The 27,431-nt window shown below is 38.9% G+C and overlaps 1 protein-coding gene across 1 annotated transcript in view; it reads left to right on the forward strand.

Annotated features, from left to right (window-relative positions):
• The window catches only part of LOC115528608 (carbohydrate sulfotransferase 9-like), a 45,623-nt gene extending 26,547 nt beyond the window's left edge, over nt 1-19,076 (forward strand). Inside the window, exon 3 of the mRNA XM_032595333.1 lies at nt 18,967-19,076. Within this exon, the coding sequence (XP_032451224.1) occupies nt 18,967-19,076 (110 nt within the window). The remainder of the gene's footprint in view (nt 1-18,966) is intronic.
• The last annotated feature ends 8,355 nt before the right edge of the window (nt 19,077-27,431 follow it).

Here is a 27,431-nt window from a genome sequence, read left to right on the forward strand (position 1 = left end):
TAAACCAATGTAGGTTTTACTAAGCCTTCTTTTAAGTTTGCTCAGGAGAGAGACAAATCCATAAAGCAGTCAGCCTGCTTGTGATCACACTGCCAGAAATACACTGTAAACAATGAAATTGCCTCCGAATTTTGGACTCTGAATTTTATGATTGACATTAAGGGTCAGTGCCTGCATTTTAGAACCATCCCCAGAAGCAACTCAATAATCAGCAGAAATCAGAAGTCCATTCACTGAACGAACCACTGGCAGAAAATTAGGTAGAGACTCCCAGTTTGCTTTGGATCAAAGGTATGTCCGATAACCCAGAGCTAAAGAAAAAGACATAACTGCAACCTGAAATCCCATATTCAAAAAGTGAGGTGCTGTGTTTTGGGAAGAACTAGAAAGAGTTATGAGCAATCTAGAATAGATGAGAAAATGGTTATGTAATTAAATGGAAAACTAGTAGTAATGGGAAAATCTAATAGGTTTTAATTCTATTTCTTCTTCTGAAATGTTTTACATCAACTTGATTGAGCTTGTAATAGCAGGTGTGCATTTGAAAAAAATCTGAACAAGTTCAAATTATACTATGGCAATACCCATTGAAATTTAAATAGCATAAGTCTTTGCAGCAACAGGTAGGGCAGCCTTTCTCCTCTGTATCACTTGCATTTAAATTTCATGGTCTCTGTTTACAATTGGCGAGAGTCAGGTTATCCTTGATGTCTGCCAAGATGCCAAGTTAACTTGGCTGATGTTGGATTCCAGAAGGCAAAGAGCCTTCTTCCCTGAAGCAATTTCTGATTAAGGAGAAAATGAGATCTCAGGTGTATTTTTAGCATCTGGAATTCTTAAATATTCATTTATTCAGTTCTGACTTTGGGGACCCTTTGGGTTCTATTTTTTGTGTGTACAGTGAATAGCACTACCACATGAATCATTCTATTGACTTCAAACAATTGTGTTGCCATTCCTTCCAGAAAGCTCCCTTGTAAGATTCCTATAACTTCATAAAGGCATACATCGCTCCACATTTGTATTCTCTGAATATTCCTGTGAGTCATTGCTGGCCAAGGGCTGCAGAGAGGAGAGAGGATTTTGAGAGCAGGGCTTGTGACTAGGTGACATGATATTTCACCTGCCTGGCCCAGGGTGAAAAGCACAGACCCTAGGTTTACTGTGGTGGTGGTGGCTTGCAAAGAGTAGCCTTGTTGCCCGACTCTGGCTATCTTGTCAGGAACTAACAGACCACATTCTTGGTGTCAGTGCATAAAAATGGCGTCTTCTATTGCCACAATGCTTATGTCTGCTTCGGAGCAAGCTGCTCACCAGCAGTTCTGAGAACTAATAGGGTGTCCTGGGGAAATGAGTAAATCTTCCCTTGTTTTTGACATTTCTTTCCATTACTTCTTAGCCCTCCCCAGACTTCTCCCTTCTTTTTTGCTGTGTTTCTGTTAGAATTTAACTAAACCCAGGACATGATATTCTGTCTTTGTGGTATTGTGGACTATCTGTTTCTACAAAGGTAATTTCTATTTTAAAAAGCTCACATAATTCCACAAGACTCTCTAGAGTGCTACTGAATACTGCAGACTTTTACCAGGTGACTGTGCCTTGGGGAAAAGGAAATAATCAGACTTTGGAGGGATTACTGGACACTGGCCCGGAATTAATACCAATTAATACTCTGTCATTGTCAGAGTAGGGGGTTAGGTGATGAATGACATTTTTAGCTCAGGTCTGTGTCACAGTGAGTGGGTCATTCTGAGCCCATCCTGTGGTTATTTCCCTGATTCCAGGATACGTAATTGGAATAGACATACCCAACACATGGCAGAATTTCCATGTTGGGGATTCTGAGAAATAGGTCTCAGGAAAGAACTTTACCCAAAACTGTACGTTATTTCTTTATAGATACATATTTTAGAGAGGAAAATGGTTATTGATGACTGCCAAGGGAGCTCACACCGAGTAGCTGTGTGGGAGGCCTGAGGCCCACCTCACTGGGCCTCCTAGCCTCAAACATAAGGAAGTTACTCAGTTGGTCAAGTTGCCTTTCAGCTCTAAAGTGCTGATATTTAGATTCACTTACAACTCCTTTCTTTCTGCACTTTTTCCCTTGAGTAGTCAAGCTGGAGATGTATTGGGTTCATATCTATTTCCAAATAACCAAATAAAGCTATTCTATAACCAAATAAAGATGGCCTTGGCACGCCTGCACATTCTCAGTGATCGATTGTGCAATAAACGCTGATACTTTCCTACACTCTTTTGTTTCCACGTGCATCGAATTTGCCTCTTCCCCTTCTTTTTGAAGCCTCTCTTCTTCACCGTGGAGCTCTTGCTGGCTTGACATGAAAAATGTGCATTAGTAAGTCTAATGGATAATTACATCAAGGAGGGAGGGAAATGATCTAAATTTCAAATTCAGAATAATTACCTAAGTCTTAACTATAACTAGCCATAACATAATTACTTTTTCTCTTCAACTGTTTTTTTTTTTTATCGTTCTGCATATACCAGGCTGATTTTTCATTAACTTTTAATGCTGTTTGTAACTGTATTCCAGTTTGCCCTCAGTGTAGCTTTGAATAGGGTTCTGCTCACAATAGAGCACAATACTGTACAGCTTTCATATAAGACAAAGGCTCCTATTGAAGTTGTAGGAACAGAATTTTTATTAAGATTGTTTCAGTTAATGGAAGGGATAGGCTCACTCCCATCTGGGTTCATCTCTCAGCAGTAGCAAAATTTCTGAGCAGTTCAGGGTGGCAAATCAATTTTTAAACATTTGGTAGTAAATTTATCTGATTCGCTCATTGAAACATTTGCTCTTCAGTAATTATGACACATGGAGAGCCAAAGCAGTAACGATCCTGCCTGTACCTCTGACTCTACTTCTGCTCTTACTTCTCTGGATTGTTAGACAGAGATAATCTTAGGCTCTCTTCCTCAAATGCAACTTCACAGCACTTTGAAATAAGCCATATTGACCATAGACATGTCAGAAGAGCACCCAAAGGTATTGTCTAGAACTGTGGGCTTTTAGTGACAGAAATCCTTCTCCATGGAAGTTAAACCAATAGATAAATAGATAGATGCCTTCAACAAGAGACTCTTAGCATAGCCCAGCCCCTAGGAAGTCCCCAGTGGTTTCAGGAATGGCTGGATCCAGACTTGCAACTCATCTGGACTCTCTCCACATTTGTCTTCCTCACTTGGCTGTGCTTTGCTCTACATCATGATCGTCAGCAGGCTCCTGCATTTGATGGCAAAGATACTCAGGGGGATTCCAGGCTTTTACCATCCCCACTGATAGCAGTTGCAAGGATGAGACCCTTTCTCCCCTGATGCTCTTATCAGTTACTGAAAATGGCCTCTGATCTATCCTGCTGAGGTCTTCTACTCACCTGTGTACCAGTTTATGTATGAAAATAAGTATTCTGAGTGGCCAACATGTTACAGACCTTCCAGTGTCTCACAGTAAGTGACAATTGACAGCCTCATGCCAGCTAAGGGGGTGGGAAGTGTGAAGGCAGTGCTGCGAAAGAGGGCATGGAGGCAGGTTTTAAAACTGTTGCTGACATCCTTGATACCACATTCAACTCTGCAGTGGTGGGGTTGCCCAGCTCTTAAAGGAACTCCCAAAGTGATCTCAGAAAGCACAACCAGAGGTGACTCAGTAGAAGTCTTCCTAACTTTGGGACAATCCCGGTTATCTAAAGTCCCTAGCTTTGGGGACTGTTTCCTTCAGTGGCTGTTTCCTATTCAGACATGTTATGTGAAGTCAGGATTGTTTACCTCTTTTTATAAGGTTTTGGGGTTTATGAAAACGCCATAAGATGGGTACCATTATGATTCTTAATCTATAATGGAAGACACTGAGTTACAGAGTGGGTAAAACTTGCCCATGGACACACAGCTAGTAGTGCAGTAGGGTTTCCCATCCTTTTCAGATCACAAGTCAGTGGAGCTTTTCTAAAAATGTGGATTGCCTGAGTGTCACAATTCAGTAACTGTGGAATTGGTTGGGGGACCGTACAGCTTATGAGATGGCCAAAATCATTCTGATGAGTCTCAAGAGTCTCTGATCTCTAGACAGAGATAGAAGCAGAATAGCAAAGGGCCAGAGGGTTTTACTTATGGGATAAGCAATAGTAAAAAACAAGAAAAAATAGTTTATTTGATATAATTTGTGACACCCTGTTGTATCAGGAAAAGAGCATTCTGGGAAGAGGTTGGTAGAGGCATACTCTGCTTTCTCCTTCAATCACTGCTTTCTTTACCTATATCCAAAACTTACTCTTCATATAGGCAACTGTTTTCTCTATCAGCCATAAGGAAAAAAACACATTTTCTCTTTGGCTAACAATCATTCTTACATTATGAAATGGAAAAACCCAGGGTGTTTCTAAATGCTGTTTCTTATGCTTGGAATAGTTTTGCCCATCCCCTCACCTAACTCCTACTTATGCTTCAGTTCTTATGTTCAATATCACCACCTCTGGGAGGCATTCCTTGACTTACCTATTTCTAGTAAGTTCCCTGGATATAATCTCTATTCATACCTTGTACCAGTTATCATAATTTGCAAATGTTAATTTACTTGTGTGACCATTTGATAGTCTAGCACTGGCCTCCCAGTGCTATCAACTAGTGACCATGTGACCATGTTTGAGTATTTAGTGCTATACTCTCAGTGTGCTATACTATGACTGACCCATATTAAATATTTGATAATTCTCTTTTGAATGAATGAACAAGTAGACTCCTTTAAGAAGTCATTGATACCTGAAAATATCCTTCAGAAGATACCCCCTTAATGGAAATTCTTAAAAAAGAAAGAAGTGAAGAAAGGCTGGGGGAAACTTAGAAAGGGCTTAGAGAACAGGCAACAAAAGCTGATAAGGAGGCAATGATCACCTGCAATCAAAGTGTAGGCATAAGTAAACAACCTTAAGCTGTGACAGTAGCTAGGGACCCACTGGAAAAGGCCAAGTAATCGGGCCATTTGCTAGAGAAGCAAGAGCTGATTCCAGTAAAGCTGGATGTAATGTTCTCAGGAGTATTTTGTTGGTGTTGATTTTTTCACAAAATTTTACAACAGAAAAACACCTATCTAGTAGTCCCTACACTGAGGCCCCCAATATCCCATGTGCTCAGAATCCTAGGAGCTTGTGAACTATGTTCAAAATCTCTGAAAGGCCAACGAATGTTCTCTTTCTGTATAATGTGGCCGACTGACTTAACAGAAAACAGAAGTCCGTGCATTTGCTTCCAGTCAGATCAGCTCCATGAGGTTATGAGTGCGCGTTATCGATTAAAATGAGGAAGTGAATATAGTCGGTTTGATGGTTCAATCATTGAGAAATACTGAGCCCAAGAAGAGATAAAATAAGGTCTGGTGATTTTCTCATGAGGCAGCTCTCATCAGCCCTATACCCAGACTCTAGTTTTGTTTTGTTTTTTGTTTTTTTTTTTTTTTAATGTATATTTATTTTTGAGACAGAGAGAGACAGAGCATGAAAAGGGGAGGGGCAGAGAGAGAGGGAGACACAGAATCTGAAACAGGCTCCAGGCTCTGAGCTGTCAGCACAGAGCCCGACGTGGGGCTCGAACTCATGAACCGTGAGATCGTGACCTGAGCCGAAGTCGGATGCTTAACCGACCAAGCCACCCAGGCGCCCCCAGACTCTAGTTTTTGTTAAGAACTCAGGAAAATGTTTAAGTTCCGAAAGATACAGTTTTGGAGATATATACATATCTCCAAATATATATATATATATGCATGTATATATTTATAAATGGAAACCGTTAAATCAGAATTAATGCATGATCACATAAATCACATAAGTCCAAATCATAACTCTTAACTTCATTGATTACTGAACAGAAATCATTAACATTTTCATTATACCTGAAAACTCTGTAATGATTTTGGTGTGGGTAGGGTGGGGATAGAAGGGTCAAGAGGAATATTGGCCATTCTGAGGAATAGTGGACAAGGCGGTGGGAACCTTCTAGAGGAGCCGAGGGCCTCTTCATTGGCTATATGAAGGAAGCCAGCAGAGTGGTCCAGTAGCAGAGATGGTGTTCCAAGACAGCCGCAACTGGGGACTGGTGTAGAGAGGTGAGCGTGACCTCAGAGCCCTTAGTGGGCACTGTCGGTGTAGGTCCCCAGAGCCAGCTGCAGATCTATAGGTTGTTGGTATCATTTTGCCTTCTGTTTATTAAATCTCTTTCTAAAGTATCTCGGTGAATACTCCTACCTGGAAAGAGTTTTTGGTTGTTTTTGGTTTTGTTTTGGTGTGTTTTGGGAGAGAGAGTGAGAGAGTTCACAAGCAGGGTAGATGGGAAGAAGCAGAGAGACAGAGACAGAGAAAATCCTCAGCAGGCTCCGTGCTCAGCACAGAGCCCAGCGTGGGGCCTGATCCCACAAGCCTGAGATCACGACCTGAGCTGAAATCCAGAGTCAGACTCTCAACTGACTGAGCCACCCAGGTGCTCCCTGAAAAGAGTTTTTGAGTCTGGCTTTGAAGTATGACCGCCCGGTTCAGATCCCACTCAGTCTGCAGATTTCAAACTCCCCGATGTTGAGCTGTCTGAGCCCCTATCTTCTCATCCATAAAATGGACTTTTCATACTTTTTTCCGGGGTTGTTGTAAACATATTAAGTAATGTCAGAGTCACTTAGCACAAGGCCTAACAGAGAGTAGATAATATTCTTCCTATACTAAATATCCAAGTGATTTTAAAATAGCGTACATTTTTCATATATCATTTGGGCATGTTCCTCATCCTTTGTTCATGAAATGTTTGGTGAAAAGTGAAGTCTGATACCTGGGTTAGAAAGGAAGAAAAGCATCTTTATTTATACATAACATGATCTTCAATATTGGAAATCCACAAAAAAAACTAGAATTTATAAGTGAGTGAAGCAACTTTGTAAGATGCAATCAATATACAAAAATAATTTGCATTCCTGTACATGCAGTGAACAACCTGAAATGCAATTAAGAATCCCATTTATAGTAACATTAAAAAGAATAAGATATATAATGAGGGATATATTTACTAAAAGAAATGCAAAACTTATACTCTGGCTCCAAACCATTGTATAAAGAATGACTTCAGCAACTTACCTGTCCTGCAGGAGATGTGGGAGAGGTCATATTTGTAGACCCCTAAATCTATTCTACCCCAGATGATTCCTGGGAATCAAACTTGAACTTGAATCAGAATCACTGAAGAGCTTGTTAAAGCACAGGCTGGGGTCCCCATACCAGAGCTTCAGATTTCATAGGTCTTGGGTGGGCCTGAGAATTGGCAGTCCTAACAAATCCCCAGGTGATGCTAATGCTGCTGGCCCATAACTGCACTTTGAGAGCCACTGGTCTAAGGTAACCATTGCCCTAGTTGTTCATGGGTGACAGAATGGGCATATGATTTATATTTAGCCCCCACAACATGAAGGAATACCTGCTGGAAGACAAGTCATACATAATTTGGGAATGAGCAATACACCACCCCCTGTTCCCCATCTTTTTCCTCTGGAACATTCCATTTCTGGATGTGGAGCCTAGAAACAGCAGTGGCCATACTGTGACCATCTGTGACCATGAAGGAACATGCCTCATCATGACTTTACGGCTGACCAGAGCAGGGAACTAGAAGAAGTGTGGCTCCGTGAGGACAAGTGACCCCAATGGTACCCGGCCTCAGGTCTGAGCTTCCAATTATGTGAGAAAACTAAATATCTTTATTGTTTTGGCCAGTTTGAGTTCGAAATTAATGTTTGTTATAGCCCAAGGCATCCTAATTAATACAGAAATGGCAGAGAACCTGAAACCTGTAAGAGAACAGAAAGATTTTAGGTAGAAAAACAAACCCATCACATAAAAAAAAGAAGAAATATTAGACACACAATATCAAACAACAGAAAATAGTAGAACCCTACCAAGTGAGAGAAAGCAATGAGGTGAAGGCCAGTAGCAAATCACCAAAACAAAACTGTTTTTAGGTGGCAGAATTGAAACAACCCAAATCTAAAAGTCGGCTATAAAACTCTAGTGAGGAACTATGCGTTGAACATTTACACTTTTGCAGTAGGATTTATTTTAATGTGTTCAAACCCTGAGGCAAAAGCTCTGTCTTCCTCCATCTGCCTTCCCAGACCAACCTGGTAATAAATTACTCAACTCTGCTTATACCTAAATAAAGAAAATTAGACTTCCCCATTTCTCTGCTCAGCCAGGAGCTTCCCCTCCCGCTAATGGATAAGACACGGAGGCCTAACTTCTCTCAAAGGTGCCAACGGCACAGAGGCCGACTGTCCCGAACCATCCCTGATTATGAAGAGAAACATCAAATTGTCAAACTCACCTAGGTAACCAGGGCACAGCCTTGAGGTTAAAAACAAAAGTTGTCAGAAGCAATTTCAAAATTCACTGGGAGCCACTGTCAGACAAATGAAGTGGCAATGATGAACTGATTCAGATAGAAAGTGATGGAAGTCAAGCAGCTGGCATCGGCACCAATTAGAGTGTGGCACTGGAGGAGCCAGAGAGCACAGACGGCCGCGTGCTCCCTTGGAATAAACAGGCTGCCACAGCTACGGTGGGGCCGAACAATTAGATACAATACAGATCTCAGTTGGATTAGTCAGAGGATGTGCGCACTCTTCAACTGTGGCCGTGTGCCCATTTCTATCCAGGTTCAAGACAGCAGATATATCACTCAGCGTTTTGCTCTCTAATCCCAAGGCAAAAACGAGCAACTTCTCAACACAATTTAAAATAACCCAGCTTCTTCAGACTATGAATAAATGCCACTTTCTAGGGTAAAATGGGGACAGCAAATCCCAGCAACCAGTAGGCTGTGTCCCATGGGTTTGTAAGAGAAAAAAAGGTAGTGGTGCCTTGATTAAGGACTTATGTAATGAGATCCAGCTCCCAGGTGGCCGAGGCCCTCCCAAGTGTGGGCACAGAGTCTTGACATTGCAGTGTTATCTGCCTTCCCATGCTCTGTTTATTTGCTACATAAATCTTGCCGTATAGTGGGATTTGCTAGAAACACTATTGGCATCTAATTTTGAATACAACTCAAGACTTCTGACCTCCTTGTCCTACAATTATCCCTTACTACCTTGAGAATTATCATGATATTTTGGTGTGACCATGAATGCATGATACCATTGTCCTACGGAGAAAGAACTATAGATAGAAAAGTAGGGTGATCATTATCTAAAAGCAAGAAGAATTTTATTTTATTTTATTTTATTTTTTTTATTTTTATTTTTATTTTTTTTTAAAGCAAGAAGAATTTTAAAGTTAGTTTAGTTTAGGGGCGCCTGGGTGGCTCGGTCGGTTAAGCATCCGACTTCGGCTCAGGTCATGATCTCACGGTCCGTGAGTTCGAGCCCCGCGTCGGGCTCTGTGCTGACAGCTCAGAGCCTGGAGCCTGTTTCAGATTCTGTGTCTCCCTCTCTCTCTGCCCCTCCCCAGTTCATGCTCTGTCTCTCTCTGTCTCAAAAATAAATAAACGTTAAAAGTTAGTTTAGTTTAAAAATTTCTGCGAAAAATAAAGTCTTTGCCCCCTTAGTTCTGATAAATACCAGAATAGAAAACAAACAAACGAACAAACAAAAAGATTTATATACCCCAATATGAAGTTCATTAAGTATAATATCTGTGTGTTGCATCATATTTACAAGTGACAGTGATTTTTCTGTTTTAGTGGGATAAGACGTAATAATAGGACATCATTTTTTCAATACCTCTCATGCCTACTTGCTGTCCCTTCAACTCCTCCCAAATTAGTCCACTATTTCTTGGTAAACAGTGAAATAACATGATCTTCAAAAAGAAAAGTATTCTTTGGAACAGAAAAATGCATAGTGCTATTTAGAGGCATTTTTTTCTTTTCATTTTTCCTCTCCCTCCTCTGTCTTCCAATATTTGTAAATATGTAAATGTGCAATCCAAACCCTCAGTCTCTTAGAGGGACTGTCTGTATTTATCATATAAAACCCTCTGTCAAAATGAAACCTCATTTAATGTTATTCACATATAATTTAAATACTTACCCACACTAGGAAAAGCTCATTTGCTTATTTTATAATGTAACTGTTTGCATCATTTTATATTCAGAAGTCATAAAGAACTATGACTTAGCTGATGATAAAAAAAAAAAAAAAAAACCCTGAAACAAGGGAATTCTGAGTCTTAGCAGTCAAACATCATCTGAGTAGAGACATGTACTTGGAAGTAGCTCCAGCCACAACTGTGAGGGAAAATCTAAACATCCAGGTGAACTGTGATTATAAGAGAATCATACAGGTCTAACAAGGAATAATTGATGGATTTTGTGGAAAACAAGGAGAGTAGGCTAATAGGGGACTCTAGGAGCAGGGAATAGGTAGGTGTCTAGGTATGGGTAGATGACTGACATCAGGAAATTTCAAAGAGAACTGCTCAGAGTAATGGAAGGCTTCAGTGTCTGAGAACTTGCAGAAATAGGCAGAGGACCAAGAGGTAAATGAGCCCTGAGTCAGTATATGGACCTGAAGTTTGAGCTTACTACAACATAAACAGAAAAGCAATTGGCAGGGAATCTGCACAGTAGGCTTCATTCTTGCCCACAATTGCCCTTCATCCAGCCTTGCATCCACCAAACACAGCACATTTGGAGGAAAAAATATGGCATTAGAGTAGAGCTCTGGAGATATTTGATCAATTCAAGGCGAGTTTACTGAAATGACAGCAGGAAATCTCTGGCTATCTCTGTGGAGTTTCCTCTATGTTGACAAGACAGCCATCTTTCATTTCCACCAGTGCTATGAGAAATGGGGTCTCAGGACCATGTACACTCCAGAGCAGTAACAGACACTTGCAGGGAACGTCCTATAAATCCAACATTTTTCAGCCTTTTTACCCCAGCTCAGTACTGAAACCTGCACGTCAGTTATAGGCTTAGGGTACCAGCTACAGTTCCTTTCGTGTGTAATTCCAGAGAACGTTTAACTGACCAAGTTGACTCATCAGCAATGAGACTTTAGAAAATTCTCATCATGAGTCTTCTATGCTGTTTATATGTTAAAACTAGGAGACAAGATGGTACCCACACGGATGCTATGTGATGAACTGAAACTGGACGACCACAGCCAAAGGGCTCTGAACAGATCTACTCTTTCTTAGTCTAAGAAAGATACTCCTGCAAAGATTATCTTCTTAAAATAAGTCCCCATCATACCACTGGCTAAAACTCTAGTAACTCTCTGTTGCCTATAGAATTCAAACTCTGTACGCAAGAATTTAATACAATTTGAAGTGTAGTCACAACTTATCTTGCAAAACCCCTTACTATTCCACTTATCAGATACTTCATTCCCCCAGGGATCCTCTGCCTTTCCTTCCCAAATGTCTTTCCTACCCAGGAAACCCTCTTTATCTTTTAGTGCCAGCTCTAAGCCATACCAGCCCCCAACTTTCTGAAATACAAAGCATAGTATTTGTCTTCAAATACACACCCATCTGCTTGTGCACATACGTAAAGTGCACTAGCAAAGTCTTAGGATTATTATTTTCCTTTTGGATTATGAGAAAGATCTAGGTTAATAAAAAGGTCATTATATGGAAATAGGGTATCAAATAGGTAGACAAATTTGTCAACTTCCTTAGATATTTGATAAATGACCTATTGCAGAATTTACCAAAATTTAAAAAGAATATTTTTGTATTATTGCAGTTTTTTGGCGTAGACCTTGCATGATAAAAGGATGCGTTATGTTATGAAAATAAGCGATGGTTTATTTTAAGCTTTACCCCTACATTTTTTACCGTTAGCTAGTAACTAAACTATAAATTTTAAATGAACTGCCATTCAGAATAACTGAAAATAAATTATTATATATGTAAAATTTAGGGTGCAAGTTTTATTATACAAGTTATAAATGTATTTTCCTAAGGTCATATGCAAAGTCTTAGGGAATAAGAAACTGTTGCTAAGACAGCAATTACAACAAAATGGGAACAAATTGGTTAGGCTAGTAGGCGAATTTATCCAAATCCAATAATAGCACTAACAAAATGAGAGGGCTAGTTTTCAAATGGAGCTAATCATTAAGATGGGAGACTAAGAGGAATGATCCTTAGTTAATGATTCTGTTCAAAGTTTAGGCTCAGCTAATTTTACACTTAGTGCTGGACTATCTCTGTTTCCTCAGAGGCCAACAAAGCCAGTTGAAAAACTACATGATTTAACCAACACTTTTGGTGATGATGTCAACCAACTATTAAGAATAATGTCTGACTGTGTTTCCTGGTTGTTGATGCATTGATGAATCTTTCAGAAATCTATTTGAATTTCCATTTTTGAAAGTTGAAATTTTCCTCCAGATATTCAATTTTTGTTATTGTTTCACAAGTAAAATAGCCTGCTCCTACTGAAGTAAAATAGAAAATTTACAAAGCGAGTTGGAATGCTAAAATTTGCAGATATATTTTTGATAACTTGTATATTTTCATGTTTTGCACTTTTTCTACATTTGAAAAATGTCTTATCTTTAGCACCTTAAAATCTCATTCTAACTTTAAATTGTCCACCCAGGCTAGCACATGAAATTTGGAAATGCAGATAATTGCCTGCATGAGGGTAGAGGGCTAAAGAACATTTCTGGTGCAAATAATCAGACTTCCAGAAGTTTTGGTAACTGCATGAGTAATTCTACATAGACCCGGTTTTGCATAACATAATATTCAAAAGAGTAGCCAAAGAAATTAAAATAGAACTTCAGTATTGAATTGAAAAACATGAAAGGTGCTAATTCATTGCACGTAATGATACTTCTTAAAAATCCCTTTCCTCACTCCCTCATCCTCCCTTCTCTTCTCTCCTACCTTGTGACTGCTTTCCTTTCTCATAAGCCAAACCTCCCAAACTTTCTCCCTATAAACAACCTCTCTGCCTGTCACCTTCCTTTCGCTTCTTTGTTATGAGGCTCTCCACTTATTCTCAGGGTTCTAAATCACAGAGTCCTCAGACTGGTCTGGCAAAGACAGAACTCTTCTTAGAGACAAAGCAAAGGGAGGAAACTGATTTCTTTCTTTCCTTCTTTTCTTTTCTTATCTTTTCTCTTTTCTTTTCTTTCTTTCTTCTTTCTTTCTCTTTCTTTCTTTCTTTCTTTCTTTCTTTCTTTCTTTCTTTCTTTCTTTTCTTTCTTGTAGAATGAGTGGTATGAACTCAGGAAAAAAGACCTTGAAAAACCCAAAATTAATAAATTTTGTCTTTGTTATACAAACTTTGGTGATTCAAAAGAAGTGGAAGCCCATGTTTATTTTCAGTCATAAATTATTTTTTTTCTTTAAAACATTCATTTAATTTACTAAGGCATCAAATAATGTCTCCTTTTCAGATATTATGAACAAAGAAAGGAAAAAAAAAAAGAAAAGAAAGGACCAGGAAGGAAGGAAGGGAAGAAAAGAGGAGAGAGGGAACGTTGAAACTAGAGTTAGTTAGACCTCATTCCCACAAATTACTGGAAGGCGACAGTGTCTATGCTATAAAAGACAAACAATTGCTTCTTTTATTCATTCAAACAGCTGTTTCTTGAGTGCCTGATGTGGGTGAGGCACTGAATAAGTCTCCTGCTTCCTGACATGACATGCTGGGCAAATTTCATGGTTTTTTGCTTTTTTTTTTTTTCTCAAGGAAACAAAGTGAAAGCATGGAAAAAAGATGGATGCCATATTTTAGATAATCTATGGGATAGAATTATTTGTCCTAATATGGTTATTCTGCCCCTTGCCTTGCTTTCGTTTGCAAAATTTGATTTGAAAGATTATGGAAAGTTCATGTCTCGACAGCACCATCGATCATTATTTTAAAGTTTAAATAAACTATCAAAATCAACAGCTTAGCCAAACATGCTGCTCATTTTGTAGAGATGAGCCATCTGAGTGAGTAACCAATATAGTTGCTGAGACTGTCTTAATGGCATATTCCAAGGATCCTCTCTTCTCTGCTGAGTTAATCCTTCCCAATAGGATCTCTTGCCTGAACAAAATTTCACGTTAATGGTAGCCTAAGGAGAGGGTCTTTGTGAAGACTGAAAGCAAAAGGAACAACTTTTGACATAAGTTTCTACCCCTGAAAAGCAGGCAGTGAGGCTGGCAGAACACCAAGTTTTGCATCTGTGCATCAGACACACAGTCCCTCACTCAGACACCATGAAGAAGCATAGCAATGCCCTGTCTACATATCCTAATATATTCAGTACAACTTCTGCAGCCTAAAAGACCACCTTGGAAGGACATGGGATCTTTTTTGTTGGGTAGCCAGTGCTCTTTCTGGCTCCACGTAGGTATGCAACGCATAGTGGTTGTGATGGGTAGCAAAGTGGTAAGGTAGTAGTTATTAGCTTCTGAAAATATTAATGGTTATTCAAAATCTGTTAGAAAAATGTAAATACCAGGTTATATTGTTTAAGGAGCATTTCGCATAGTATGCGCTCAAAGTTTCTTAAAATAAATTGATTTCTCATCCCCTTGCACCAGGTAGTATCAGTAAGTAGTATATCAGTAAGTCCTAGAAATCACATAATATTCAGAGAATTCAGGCCCCTGGCTCCTTTATTCTCCTTACACTAGTATTTATAAACAGCAATTATAAACAGTGAGAGCAAAAGAAAACATTAATTTTGGTGATGTGGTTGGTTGGTATAATTAATTAATTGCTTTGAAGGTGCCTGGGTGCCTTGGTCAGTTAAGCGTCTGCCTCTTGATCTTGGTTCAGGTCATGATCTCATGGTTCCTGAGATCAAGCCCCATGTTGGGCTATGTGCTAATGACACAAGCCTACTTGGGATTCTCTGTCTCCCCCTCTCTCTGTGGTTGTCCTCTGCTTGTGCTTGCTTTCTCAAAGAAAGGAAAGAAAGAAAGAAAGAAAGAAAGAAAGAAAGAAAGAAAGAAAGAAAGAAAGATTAATTGCCTTAAAGTCTATTAATGGTTAGTAGTTGATGAATTAAAAGAATCTATAATACAGGAGGCCACTTGGCTTGACTCACCAAAGCCATCAATGAACTCCCTCCCCTATAAGAAGCCCAAGATTTTTCAACAATTCTTTCGAACTCATCAATGATTGTGCAAGAAGTTGTTAATTGTTAACTGAACAAGATTCTATCTTGTCAAGAAAGAATGCCACATACTTACGGAACAAACTTTTCTGTTTAGGATGGAGGAGAAATGACAATACCACCTCACATCTTTTTATGGTTGAGAGTAGTCAATTTCCAGTAACTTGTGCCTCTGGACAAAAGTAGACTAAATCCTCAAATAGGGAAAATCACAGCCGTTGTTTCTCAAGCTTTCGTCATCACAACACTTTCATAAATTTTGCCATATCCATATATGATCTGTACTGTAAATGCCTAATACTTTTCCTGAAGTTGATTTAAGAGATGCTTACTTAGATTCACCCTAAACAAATAAGTCCGTAAATTAGTACAAAGATTTTAATATCTCATACCTGTTCAAATGAAACTTAGTTACCTGTATATCTCCTAACGTTGTCTTGGATACTGAACTGCAGGAAATAGTGACCATACCCCATGGCCTCATACACAGACACAGGTGCACAATCTACCCTGTTGGAAAAATTCTTCAATTCGTGAAGATGATGCATTAGCTCAGTTACAACTCAGCACCTCTGCCTTTCAGCAATTTTCATAAATTCCCCTCATGAAGCCACCTGTGATTTTCAGTGGATTCTGTTTTAATTAATGAATAATCATGACCAGGGCACATGCGTGGCTCAGTCAGTTAAGTGCCAAACTCTTGATTTCTGCTCACGTCATGGTCTTAACAGTTTCGTGGGTTTGAACCCCACATCAGGCTCTGCACTGACAGCGCAGAGCCTGCTTGGGGTCTCTCTCTCCCCCTGTCGCCACCCCTCCCCTGCTTGTACTCTCTCTGTCTCTCTCAAAAATACATACATACATACATACATACATACGACCAACTGTAATTATATCACACCAAGTGTATATTGTGATTTCTAAATACAGTGATACCTGATCACTAAATATTTGGAAATTTGGAGCTATTTTGATTTGACGTGAAGACTAAGAGTATTTTGTACCCTCAATCTAAAAATATCCATACCTAATATGATTTTGCAATAATACATCGGAATATATAGTTTCTCAGAAAGGTAATTCAAAGCCTTTGCAATCACAGTGAGAACCCTTGGGAATCCTGATAGCACAGATGTCATTTATAATGATTATCATCTATGTGATAGAAGCACAGATATTTAAGAAGAGGGTGTTTAAAGCCAGAAAAATCACTTATGTTTTGCCTCTGTGGAAATGTCAGCTTCACTCTGTGGAATTCAAAGATAATTCTTCATGTAAAATAAGATAATTTCTTGAATTTTCAGTACAGATTCCCCATTTCTCTGAACAACTTAATTATGTTTTAGCCTGTTCTCCCAAATATTATAACTAAAAATAATTTTTTTGAGTCATAAACCTTGTGGAATGGGTTACATCTTACATAGTGACGTATTTTGGATTTAAAAATAATTTAGAGATTACTGTTTTCTAATTACTTGAAAGCAAAGGAAATCAATTATATTTGGCTTTTCAGGGATTTAGGTGTCTGCATTAATAAATCACCAGAGATTAGGGCATGTAGAACAAGAGTTTATCTATGTCTGGGAACCAAGTTTTCCTATAGTTCTCCTGACAAGTGTGCAAACTATTCTTAAAGGAGGAGAATTAAAGCAAGCGGTGTACTTCAAAGATAAGAAAATATGCCTGACTTGGCTGATAAAGGTTGTTAGCAGCAATCTCCTCAGTACCAACCAATGGGAGACGCTAAAATCAATTAGGATGAATCCTGGATTATAGCAAGGGTTTGGGTGTATTGGTTGCTTTTAAAACCGTATAATTCAGGGATCTGAATGGCATGTCATGGTTTTTTCCTATTCATTTTATCTGAAATCGTTTAAAATCTAAACTTGTGGGAAAGATATTTGAGGCCACCATATTGATTTCCTTATTATGTTATGGTGTCACATTTATTGCCCATAGAAATACCAGGAATTTCACTCATGATGGAACTCTGTTCAACTTATTTTTAGTTAAAAGATTGTTCTGTAGGCATTCATTTGTGCCAGACTTGAGGATCATGAAGAAATTTACAACACAATTGCTTTTGCTTCAGAGTAGCTCTTTTCTCCTAACTGTAAATAGGTAGTACACATTCAAGAACTCCTTCTGCCACTGATTATCCAATGCTTGTTCAATTCCAGGAAAGCAAGATTTGCACATTTCATATATCCCTTAAAGTTGTGAATTAATAAACATTATGTTAAAGGGAATCCACCCCCCAAAAAATATTTTATAATGTAAATTAACCTCTACATGTTCATGTAGTGTATAGATTGCAGGTTGTGAAAACAGAAAACCTGCTTTTAGTTTTGCTGTAAAAATTGTACAAATCACTTCATCTTACTGGGGTGCAATGATCTCATCTGCAGAAAGAAGGTGACATGCTTTTTGGAGACAATCTTGGGTTTTAAATCAGAAAACAGAGATGTGAAACCTGTCTTAGACACTTTCTAGCTGTGTGACCTTTGGTAGGCCACCTAATCCCTCTGAGCCTCATTCTCCTTATCTATAAATTTGGAGTTGTAGCTTGGACTTCATCAGATTGCCATGAAAGTTAACTGAAATCTCAAAGTTCCAAGCATCATATCTGGCCCATAGTATGAACATAAGACTTAATAGACCTCTCCTGCCTATTCCTTTACCTTTAACTTCCTGAATTCCATATCTGATGTATTTAAAATGAAATGTCATCTATAATTTCCATTGCTAACCTTCCATTAAATTTACACATTGATACCACCATGAACATAACCCTCCATAAGAAGAGATGGCGAAGCCTACTTAACAACTGCCTGACGGAAACTGAGAACTCAGTCATAGGCATATTGGTGTTGTCACTTTCATGTTATTACGTGGCAGACAAGGCTTCTACATTTTTCTTTTTTTTTAAATTTTTTTAATGTTTATTTATTTTTGAGAGAGACAGAGACACAATGCGAGTGGGTTGGGATAGAGAGAGAGGGAGACGAATCTGAAACAGGCTCCAGGCTCTGAGCTGTCAGCACAGAGCCTGACGCGGGGCTCGAACTCACGAGCTGTGAGATCATGACCTGAGCTGAAGTCGGACGCTCAACCGACTGAGCCACCCTGGCGCCCCTTCTACATTTTTTTAATGTCAGTATTTATTATGAATCTTGGCATATAATAAAGGTTTTTTATTTGGCATATATATGAGACAAATAAAACCAAGTGAGAGTATTTTCTTTGAGTAAGATTTTCCATTTTATTTAATAAACATTCAGTAATTTTTGTCCCCTGCTCCACACCCCCCACAGTGAATGTGATGAGATGTCTCAGTTCTGTCAAGTGGTCTGTTTTTGATGATCATGACCCCTCCAGGTTCACTCTGTCTTCGACAGCAAATAAGGGTTTGCCCCTGTGTATATATAGTTCCCTGAATATATTTGTGACAAGCATACAAATAAAAGTGCAAAAAAATTAGTTTCTGGAACATCTTTCAGTTCTCCCAATATGACAATAAATCCCACTTCATGTATTGAACCTAAAATCCACATGTTCCAATATAAGCTTCTTTACCTTTGAGTCTGACTTACCGTGAAGATAAAGAGTATGGGCATCAGCCTTTTTGCATGTGAAGAGCATTATTTAATCATGTCACACAGCCTCTTTGGTCAAGAAAAACAAAGAAGAAGAAAAGAGAAAAAGAGGAAGAGGCTCTTCATTAACAATTATGTAGAATATTGGTGTAAGGGTTGAAAATAGCATGAAGCTAGAAACTATGGAAAATTAACCAGACTATTAATTGAAATGCTCTAATGCCAAATGAAATGACAACGCCTTATTGCAAACAGTTGAAGAACAGCCCTTCTCATCTCAGTTCACCAGGGACGGCTGGTGCAGCTACCAGCCCATTGTCCTGCGTGTTCCACAGGAGGATTCTAAATCGGTGCCATGTCCGTGACCCCCTGCCTGACAGCTCCTTTCTGTAGCGTGTTGCTAAAACTGTGCATCTCGAAGATGGCATTAAATTCACTGGCAACTTGCATAGATAGCCCCCTTTTACTCCTAAGGGAGGTTTCCCTGCCTATAGACATTTTTAAGTGTTAATAGCTGGAAATGCAGTACAGATGGTTGTAACTCAGTATATTAGCAACATGGGAAATCGAATGGGTGAGGGGCAAAGGTGTAGATTATTGGTAAATGTAACTGGAATGTAAAGAAGCTATTTCTCAGTAGTCTGTGTCCTTAAGCTGTACTCCAGAGACCTTCCTTTCCAACCTCTTCATTACTAGTATGATTCCCCCATGGCCATATGTATATTTCTTCTTGCTTTTCTTTACCGTCTCAAACTGTATACACAGTAATATGCAAAATCCTGGGTCTCATGTATTCTGAGATGATGGGGGAATTACCACTATTATAAAGTGGGAGCCTATAATAAAATATTATACTTAAAGCACACGAGTAAGTTGGTAAAGCCTTCCCAAGTTTTTGAAAATGAGGATTTGTCCTTTAAAAAAATGTTTATTTAATTATTTTGAGAGAGAGAGAGTGAGCATAAGCAGGGGAGAAGGGCAGAGAGAGAGAGGGAGAGAGAGAATCCCAAGCATCTCCATGCTGAGCATGGTGCCTGACCTGGGACTCAGTCTCACAAACACAAGATCATGACCTGAGGCCATATCAAGAGTCGGATGCTCAACCGACTGAGCCACCCAGGCGCCTTAAGGATTTGTCCTTTTAAAAAAGTCACAAAGTAGGAGGCAATGGAATTGAAGAGGTGAAGAACCTCTAATGTGATAGTCCTGTATTACCTGAAATTGTAGGCGATTTCTCATTAACACGAAGATCACTTCAGGCACTGTCTGGGATCAAGGGTACTGATGGGTTGCCATCAACAGCCAGAGTCTTCTGTCACAAATGCCATTTTCAGGGGACTGGTGTGTACCTTAGGTTCCTTGGGAAGATAGATGCTGGTAGAGCAATTTGGTTGGTACTTATTAACTAATAAGATTATTAGGTATTCATGGTTGAATCCCAAAAGTCATTGTGGAATAATATCCCTTACAGTTTAGTGGGGTCTTAAGGGTGGGGCAAGGGGAGGGCAGGTGTGTATGAGGACACAGTCACTATCAGTTATGGTTCTGCACATTTAAATCCATATACATTTGCAAAGCAGGAGCAACTGAGAATATTGAAGTGAAATATGCCTACTACACTTTCCTTATGGAGGAACACACTCAGTAAATACTAAGAATGAATGATTGGCCAACTTGCCACAGCCTGCTACCAGAAAAACCACCCAAAAGCACAAAGGTACTCAGCCAAAGGGCAAAGAAGCTCAATTAGAAAGGCAATTTTTCCAGTGTCTCCACTAATGTTGGGTCCACATGAGCACTGAAAATGACAGATAGTGACAGCAGACACAACGAGACAGAAACAAGCTTCCTGACATCTTTTTGAGGTATTTTTTCCCCTTTTCCGACTAGCTCCATGCTGATATTTCTGATGTCAATAAACATAAATTTTTAGAACAGCCTCTGGGGAATAGAATAGAGGCCAATCCAAGAAGGCTAACTTTCAGATATCCCAGTAACTGTTCTACAGTTTTATTATTGTGTGATTAGAGCCATACAGTAGAAAGCAGAAAGGGCTCTCACTCTCTTTATAGATTTCCTTTTTTTTTTTTTTTTAAGTTTATTTATTTTTGAGACAGAGAGAAAGAACAAGGGCATGAGCAGGGAAGGGGGCAGAGAGAGTGAGAGAGGGAGAATCTCAACCAGGCTCCGCGCTGTCAGCACAAGAGCCCGGAGTGGGACCCGATCCCACCGACCGTGGAATCATGACTTGAGCTGAAATCAAGAGTCAGACTCAACCAATTGAGCCACCCAGGTGCCCCTATAGACTTACTTTCAAGACAGTGTCACACTTCAGTTCCTGCTTCATGTAAATATCCATAAAATCTGTCTGCTATCCAGGAGTCATTTTTTTAAGAATCTGCTTCCTCTTCCATTTAAACTTGTTAGAGTGTTTAAGACATCAGCTCATTTAAGAGACCCTGCATTTAAGACCCCTCATTTAAGAGTCCTGCAAGAGTATCCTAGTCTCACATTCTAACACCTTCCCTTACTTTATACGGGTCCCTGTAGAAACTCATTAAAATCTTATTTTATTCATCTGAGTATTTATTAAGACTTTGAATCTTTGAAATTGTATATACTCTTTATCCAATTTTAGGCTTCTTTAGTGCTTACCATCAGGCAATAAGTTAGCCATTATTTTGTGGTTTTTTCTTAAGTAATTACCATCTTTATTAAAAATACAACATTTCAGAATGCAGTTTAGTTAAATATAAAGCCCTCCAGTTTTAGAGGCTGATAGACTGGCTTCAGATCCCAGTTGTGCTACTTAATGGCTCTGAAACTTTGGGTAAATGATTTAATCATTTTAATCCTCAGTTTTCTTGTGTGTTGGAAAATTCTTTTGCTTACTCTTAGAATTCAATGAGATGATACTCGTATCAGCATAAAGAAAGCACTCAATAAAATATACCATTATTCATAGATTTGGGGAGATAGTTTTAGGGAGTTCTAAGTCAATGTGCTAAAAACCATTTTCCTCCAGCCGATTAGCAAGAGCCGATTCAATTCACCAAATTTTCAAACAAAAATTACTTCAAACTGTTATATAGATATTGAAAACCACGTCCAGGATGGATTTGAGCAGCCAGAGGTAGTAGTTGAGGCAGGAGTAGGAGGTGAGTAGACAGAAGAGCAGAGGGGGCTGGGGACCCACGAAAAGACCAGAGGCAGAAGTTCCAGAAGTGCTAGACATCTGAGTTTTGAAACATGCCAAATGGACATTAGCTAAACCCAACTGTGATCAGCCAGTGGGAAGAGAGGGAGAAAGACGTGGTAACGGTAACTCTTGGAAAAAATTGACAAATTGGTCACTTGACAAATTGATTTTTGGTAAATCGGCTTTGTGCAGTCAGTTAGCAAATTAGCCTGCTTCTCTATGAGGCCTATTTTTATAACAAGTAGAGAAAAATTAACATTTTTAATTTTTCTTACAAAAATACATGTTCAGAGGCAATCAAATCATGAGTTATCACATATACATCAACTTCATAATATAAAAATAAATTTTCACCCCACACAAAGTTTTCATGCGCTCGGATCTTCCTCAGAATGCGCCTTAACAATTCATGACAAAATAAATTACAGTTGATGCTAAATTTTAATCATGCATAACAAGCTGTTCACAATTCTGGATATGAGGATAAGTGATAAATAGAAAGAACACTGTGTTACTTCTTTCCCAATATCTACCTAAGCAAACTTAATACTGAGCTAAATGAGAGTTGATGATCATACAGACCTATCATTTATCAGAGTAAATTTAACACCTTTTCTTATAGCTATCTTTTCATACTAGTCCTCTATTTCTTTATTTTTTTAATGTTTATTTGAGGGAGAGAGAGTGTAAGCAGGAGAGGAGAGAGAGAGAGGAGAGAGAGAATCCCAAGCAGGCTCTGCACTGTCAATGCAGAGCCTGATGTGGGACTTGAACTCAGACTGTGAGATCATGACCTCAGCCAAAACCAAGAATCAGTCGCTTGACCAACTCAGCCACCCAGGCGCCCCACTAGTCCTCTCTCTCTTTACGGGGCCTTCATTTGGGTTGCAAATAAGCAACACCATATTATTTAATAACCTTTCAGCATTAGAGCCAGCACACCTACTGATGAAGATGATGTTGCCTCACCCTGAAAAATATCCATTTTCTAAAAGATGTGTGAAAATCTCCTGGTTCCTACAGGGATTTAAAGCTAACAAATTGCACACAGCACACAAAGTAAGCATTTAGAGAAAATTTGCTAGAGCTTGAGTGCCCTTTCAACTGGACATATCAAAGCCTAAGTGTGTTCCTCTTACACTGTCATCTTGCTCCCTGAGGCAGAAAGATGCCCAAGGTTGTCTTTTCTGTGTGTATTGACAAAACTTCAAGAAAAAGACAGTGGGAACCAGCTGTGAAAAGCTTTTGAAATTTTTGCCCACAAGTTTTACTTAGAAACTGGCTTGCTTTGAAAAATTAATCCCAGTTCCTGAGTAGTGTAATTCATCCATTAATTTTATTTTTCAGTTTTATTGTCTTTCATAGTATTGAGGCAGGGTAAGTATCATATTGAGAAGGGAAGAATCAGCTAAAAAGGTTAATGGACCAGCTGGATGGTCATTGCCATAGAACATGCTCGGAAAGATGGATGTATTGCTGTGAAGGAGCTTGCATTTGCTTGGGGATGGTAGAAATAACAATCTGCATGTTGTATGTTTTTCCACACAGTATTTTCCTTTATGCAAATCAGTGCTAAATCTGAGAATTATATGATAGTAGAACAACTTATTGAAGTTAATAAATTGTAGCTTCTGGCATGTTTAAATATAAAATACAAACACTTTAATGAATTTTTAAAATACCCATTGTGACATTACTAAAAAAACCATATTTTCATTATCTAAATTATTTCAAATATGTGAATGCCCTTTGTCTTGATTCCCTTGAAATCCTATTTTTTTGTATTTAACAGATTTGGGGGTGTCCACTTTTAAGGTAAACTTGGTCCATCTTCTGTTTAGAGCTACATTTCTAGGCTCTTAACTACCAGTCACCCCCAGTGGGGAGCATTGGGTCAGACTGACTAATAAACATAGTGCAGGTGACTTTAGGATTAAATCTCATCTTGGGACCAACAGTCCTGTTTATATTCTTAATTAAGTTCAGGCTTCTGTCCCTTATTTGAACCTTTGAGAAGTATCATATAGCAGGAAATTTCAGTTGAGCAGCAATCCAATTATGTTCATGCAGACAAAGAATAAACACAGGATGTGCTTTTAGCCCCTGATCCGTGCACAGTGTCTTTCAGCAAGTTGGTAACATTTTTTTTTTCATTCTAGTACCTTAAGCAAACTTAGGAGAAACTGGATATAATATTAAGAAAATAAATACCATCACATCTGAATCTCATTAATTTGTTACTTTATTGATTAGTATACTAAATGTGAAGACACTAAGTGTTCAGCACCTGGGAGACACAACGATGAAGAGATACCGCCCCTACCCTCAAAAAGTGTACCCTCTAGGACAGTGGGAAAGACAAATGCTTATCCTCAAATAACAGTAATGCAAAGTAGATAAACTACTTTGTGCCATCGACAGGCTCAGAAAAGGATGCAATCACTTGCTCTCCTGTGGTCCAGAAACAGTCCTCTGAGAAAATTGCTCTGTCTTTCATCTGATGTTGATTTTATTCTTTAAAAAGCATGTATTCGGTTGATTCCTTCTGAATACATTCACCAACAACCTGTCCCTGATTCTTTTCTCCTTATTTCTTTTGACAGTCTTTCCCTTCAAGCCACCCCTATGGCTCATACCATTACTCCTAAAGGAGACTAATCCCAAATGATACCCTGATTTTTCTCCTAAATTCCACTTCTTTATTTTCTGGTCATCTCAGTCAGTTGTTGTCTTAAACTCTTCAGATTCATGAAACCAAAAATGGAGTGCACGATCACTCTGCACCAAACCTAAAATTCCCCATATAGATGTATTTTTTCTGTTATATCCATGACCATCTTGTTGGTCACCCAGGCTGCAAAGTGCAGCTCCATCCTTCTCTCCAGGCCTTTCTCCACCTTCTTCCCACAACATCACACCATCAGTTAGTTGAAAAAGCCCTCTTTATGACATCCTCAGGGCCCAAAATTGGTCAGGTATCATGCCTTCTCTGCATAGTGCCTGCCCATATTGATTTATTCGTATATTTACTAAGTGTCTATTATATGCAAATCACCAGGTGTTGAGGTGTTGAGGATACAAAAATATTTTTAAAAGCTGGAAGAGTTTTTTAGAAGATAAAAAATGCATTCTAATGAGAGAGGCACAGAATTAAACTATTTTTAAAACGAATGTGACAAGAGTACCATCTCAGCTTAGGGCATCAAGAGACATGTCCCAAAAAAAGTGACTCTTGAATTTTAAAGGATGAGTAGCAGTTAACCAAGCACAAGAGGAAGAAATGGCATTTCCCGATGAGGGACAAACAGGGACAAAGGCATACGTTACTTGTGGATCTATGCAAATAGAGAATTTTCGGTTAGTGACCCATCCCTTTCTTTGAACTTTCATCGGACTTGGAAACTCCTCTGCCTTGTTGAATGATTATTGTAGTATTGGCCAGCTCCTGCCTAGATGACAGAATTTAAGGGCAGAGACCATGTCTCAATTGTCTTTGAACTCACTATAACACTTGGACCAAGTTTGCTCTTGTGATAGGCTAAACAATGGCCCTAAAGATGCCCATATGGAAACCCCTAGGACCGATGGATATATTACTTTACCTGTCAGAATAAACTACGGTGATTAAGTTAAGGACCTTGAGATGGGGAGATTATTCTGGACTATCCAGATGGGTCCTGGATAATCACAAGGATCCTCATTAGAGGGAGGCAAGAGGGTCAGAGTCAGAAGAGATATGGGGGCAGAAATAGAAGTCATAGCAATGTGATTTCTGACCATGACAATGAAGGAGGTTTTGTGAGTCAAGGAATGTGAGCAGCTTCTAGAAACCACAAAAGGCCAGGAATGGATTCTCCCTGAGAACTCCCAGAAACAGTGCAACTCTGCCCGCACATTTTAGATCTCAGAACTATAAGATAATAAATTTGTATTGTTTTAAGCCACTGAGTTTGTGATAGTTTGTTACAGAAACAATAGAAAACAAATACAGTGTTTAATATTTATAAATATTGTGTAGATTCATGACATGATTTTTAATATTCTATATTAGCATGACAGTAGTAGGAATCATTTTTTTAATTTTTGCAGAGGAATCCAAAATGTAACAACCACTACATTGTGGATAAATTAAAACAAATGGGACATTTTCATCATATAAGTTTTAATCATCAGAAAGGATTAAAAGAGAAAACAGACAAGAAACTCCAGATATTGTGATAAGGCCATTTTCTTCAACTAATGATATTCTTTACTTTGGAATGCAATTCCAAGAAAGTTTTTGGGGTGCTCTTATCAGAAAATGCGAATTTTTACTAAAATTCTTACAAAATACCATTCTACATTTCTCTTTAACCAGCGTGATAATTTAGAGTACAAAGACACTATTTTGTGTGCGTTGCAAGCCTCTCAGTGTTTTCAAGGAAGAAAACCCACAACCCATTTTGTTAGGTGTTGGTACACAATGATACTGGACGAAACATGGTGTAGAGTGCACTTTCAGCAGGAGGTGTCTGGGAGATTCCTCAGAGGACACCTACAGGCATCGCCACTAGCAGGTGGTAGAAACGAGTATTTAGGAGACCTCAAGCCTATTCAGGGCATTGGTCTAGGAACCGAGCCATCCGGAATTTAATCCTAACCTTAAATGGCCCTTGCTGATGCCAGATTTACAAATACAGTCAATCCTCATTATCCACGGATTCTGGGTTTGCAGATTTGCTTACTAGCTAAAATGTATTTATAACCCCCAAATCAACACTCATGGCACTTTGACACCCATACATGGACGTGCCCAGAGTGACAAAAATATGCATCACCCAATGCATGTGTTCTAACTTGAGATCAGAGAAGACCATGTTCTGCCTTCAGGTTTCAGCTCTTCTGCAGAGATGACCAGAGGATGAAGATACTAGGGGCCAGCACGGCGTAGTGCAGGAAGCTTGGCTCTGGGGCCAGTTGAATGAGGTTTGAGTCCCAACTCTGGCACCTGTGATGGAGAAGCTATAAGTAAAGTCACTCAACACTTATGAACCTTATTTTTCTTTTGTAAGGAAAAGTAGAATCTACCAGAATGAATAAAACAATTCATTTAAGATTTAAGATTATAATCCATGTGAGACATATGTACACACACACACACACACACACACACACACACACACACACACTTCCCCTAGGAGCAGGGTTCAGCGTTTGCTAATTGAGTATTTGTGGTGACTTTATGGAACATAACTACTACAAATAATGAGAATCAACTGTATTTGTCCATGTGAAATATTTTAAAGACTGGCTAGAGTTGGGATTGCTGGCACTGAGAAGACATTCATAACAAACCTCAGTTTGAAATACTCGGGCTGAGCTCATTATGTGTTAGTGATACAGGCCAGCTATATACTACATACACTCTAGGACCCTGTTTCTCTCTTGCAGAAACAATAATGTTCAAAATAATGAATCCCTTCTACCATGTCATATTTTTTTTCTGTCTTTATATGAGCAAGACACTATTTGCTTATTTACT

Source organism: Lynx canadensis, chromosome D3, assembly GCF_007474595.2.
Source record: "Lynx canadensis isolate LIC74 chromosome D3, mLynCan4.pri.v2, whole genome shotgun sequence".
In the NCBI taxonomy this organism is placed as follows: domain Eukaryota; kingdom Metazoa; phylum Chordata; class Mammalia; order Carnivora; family Felidae; genus Lynx; species Lynx canadensis.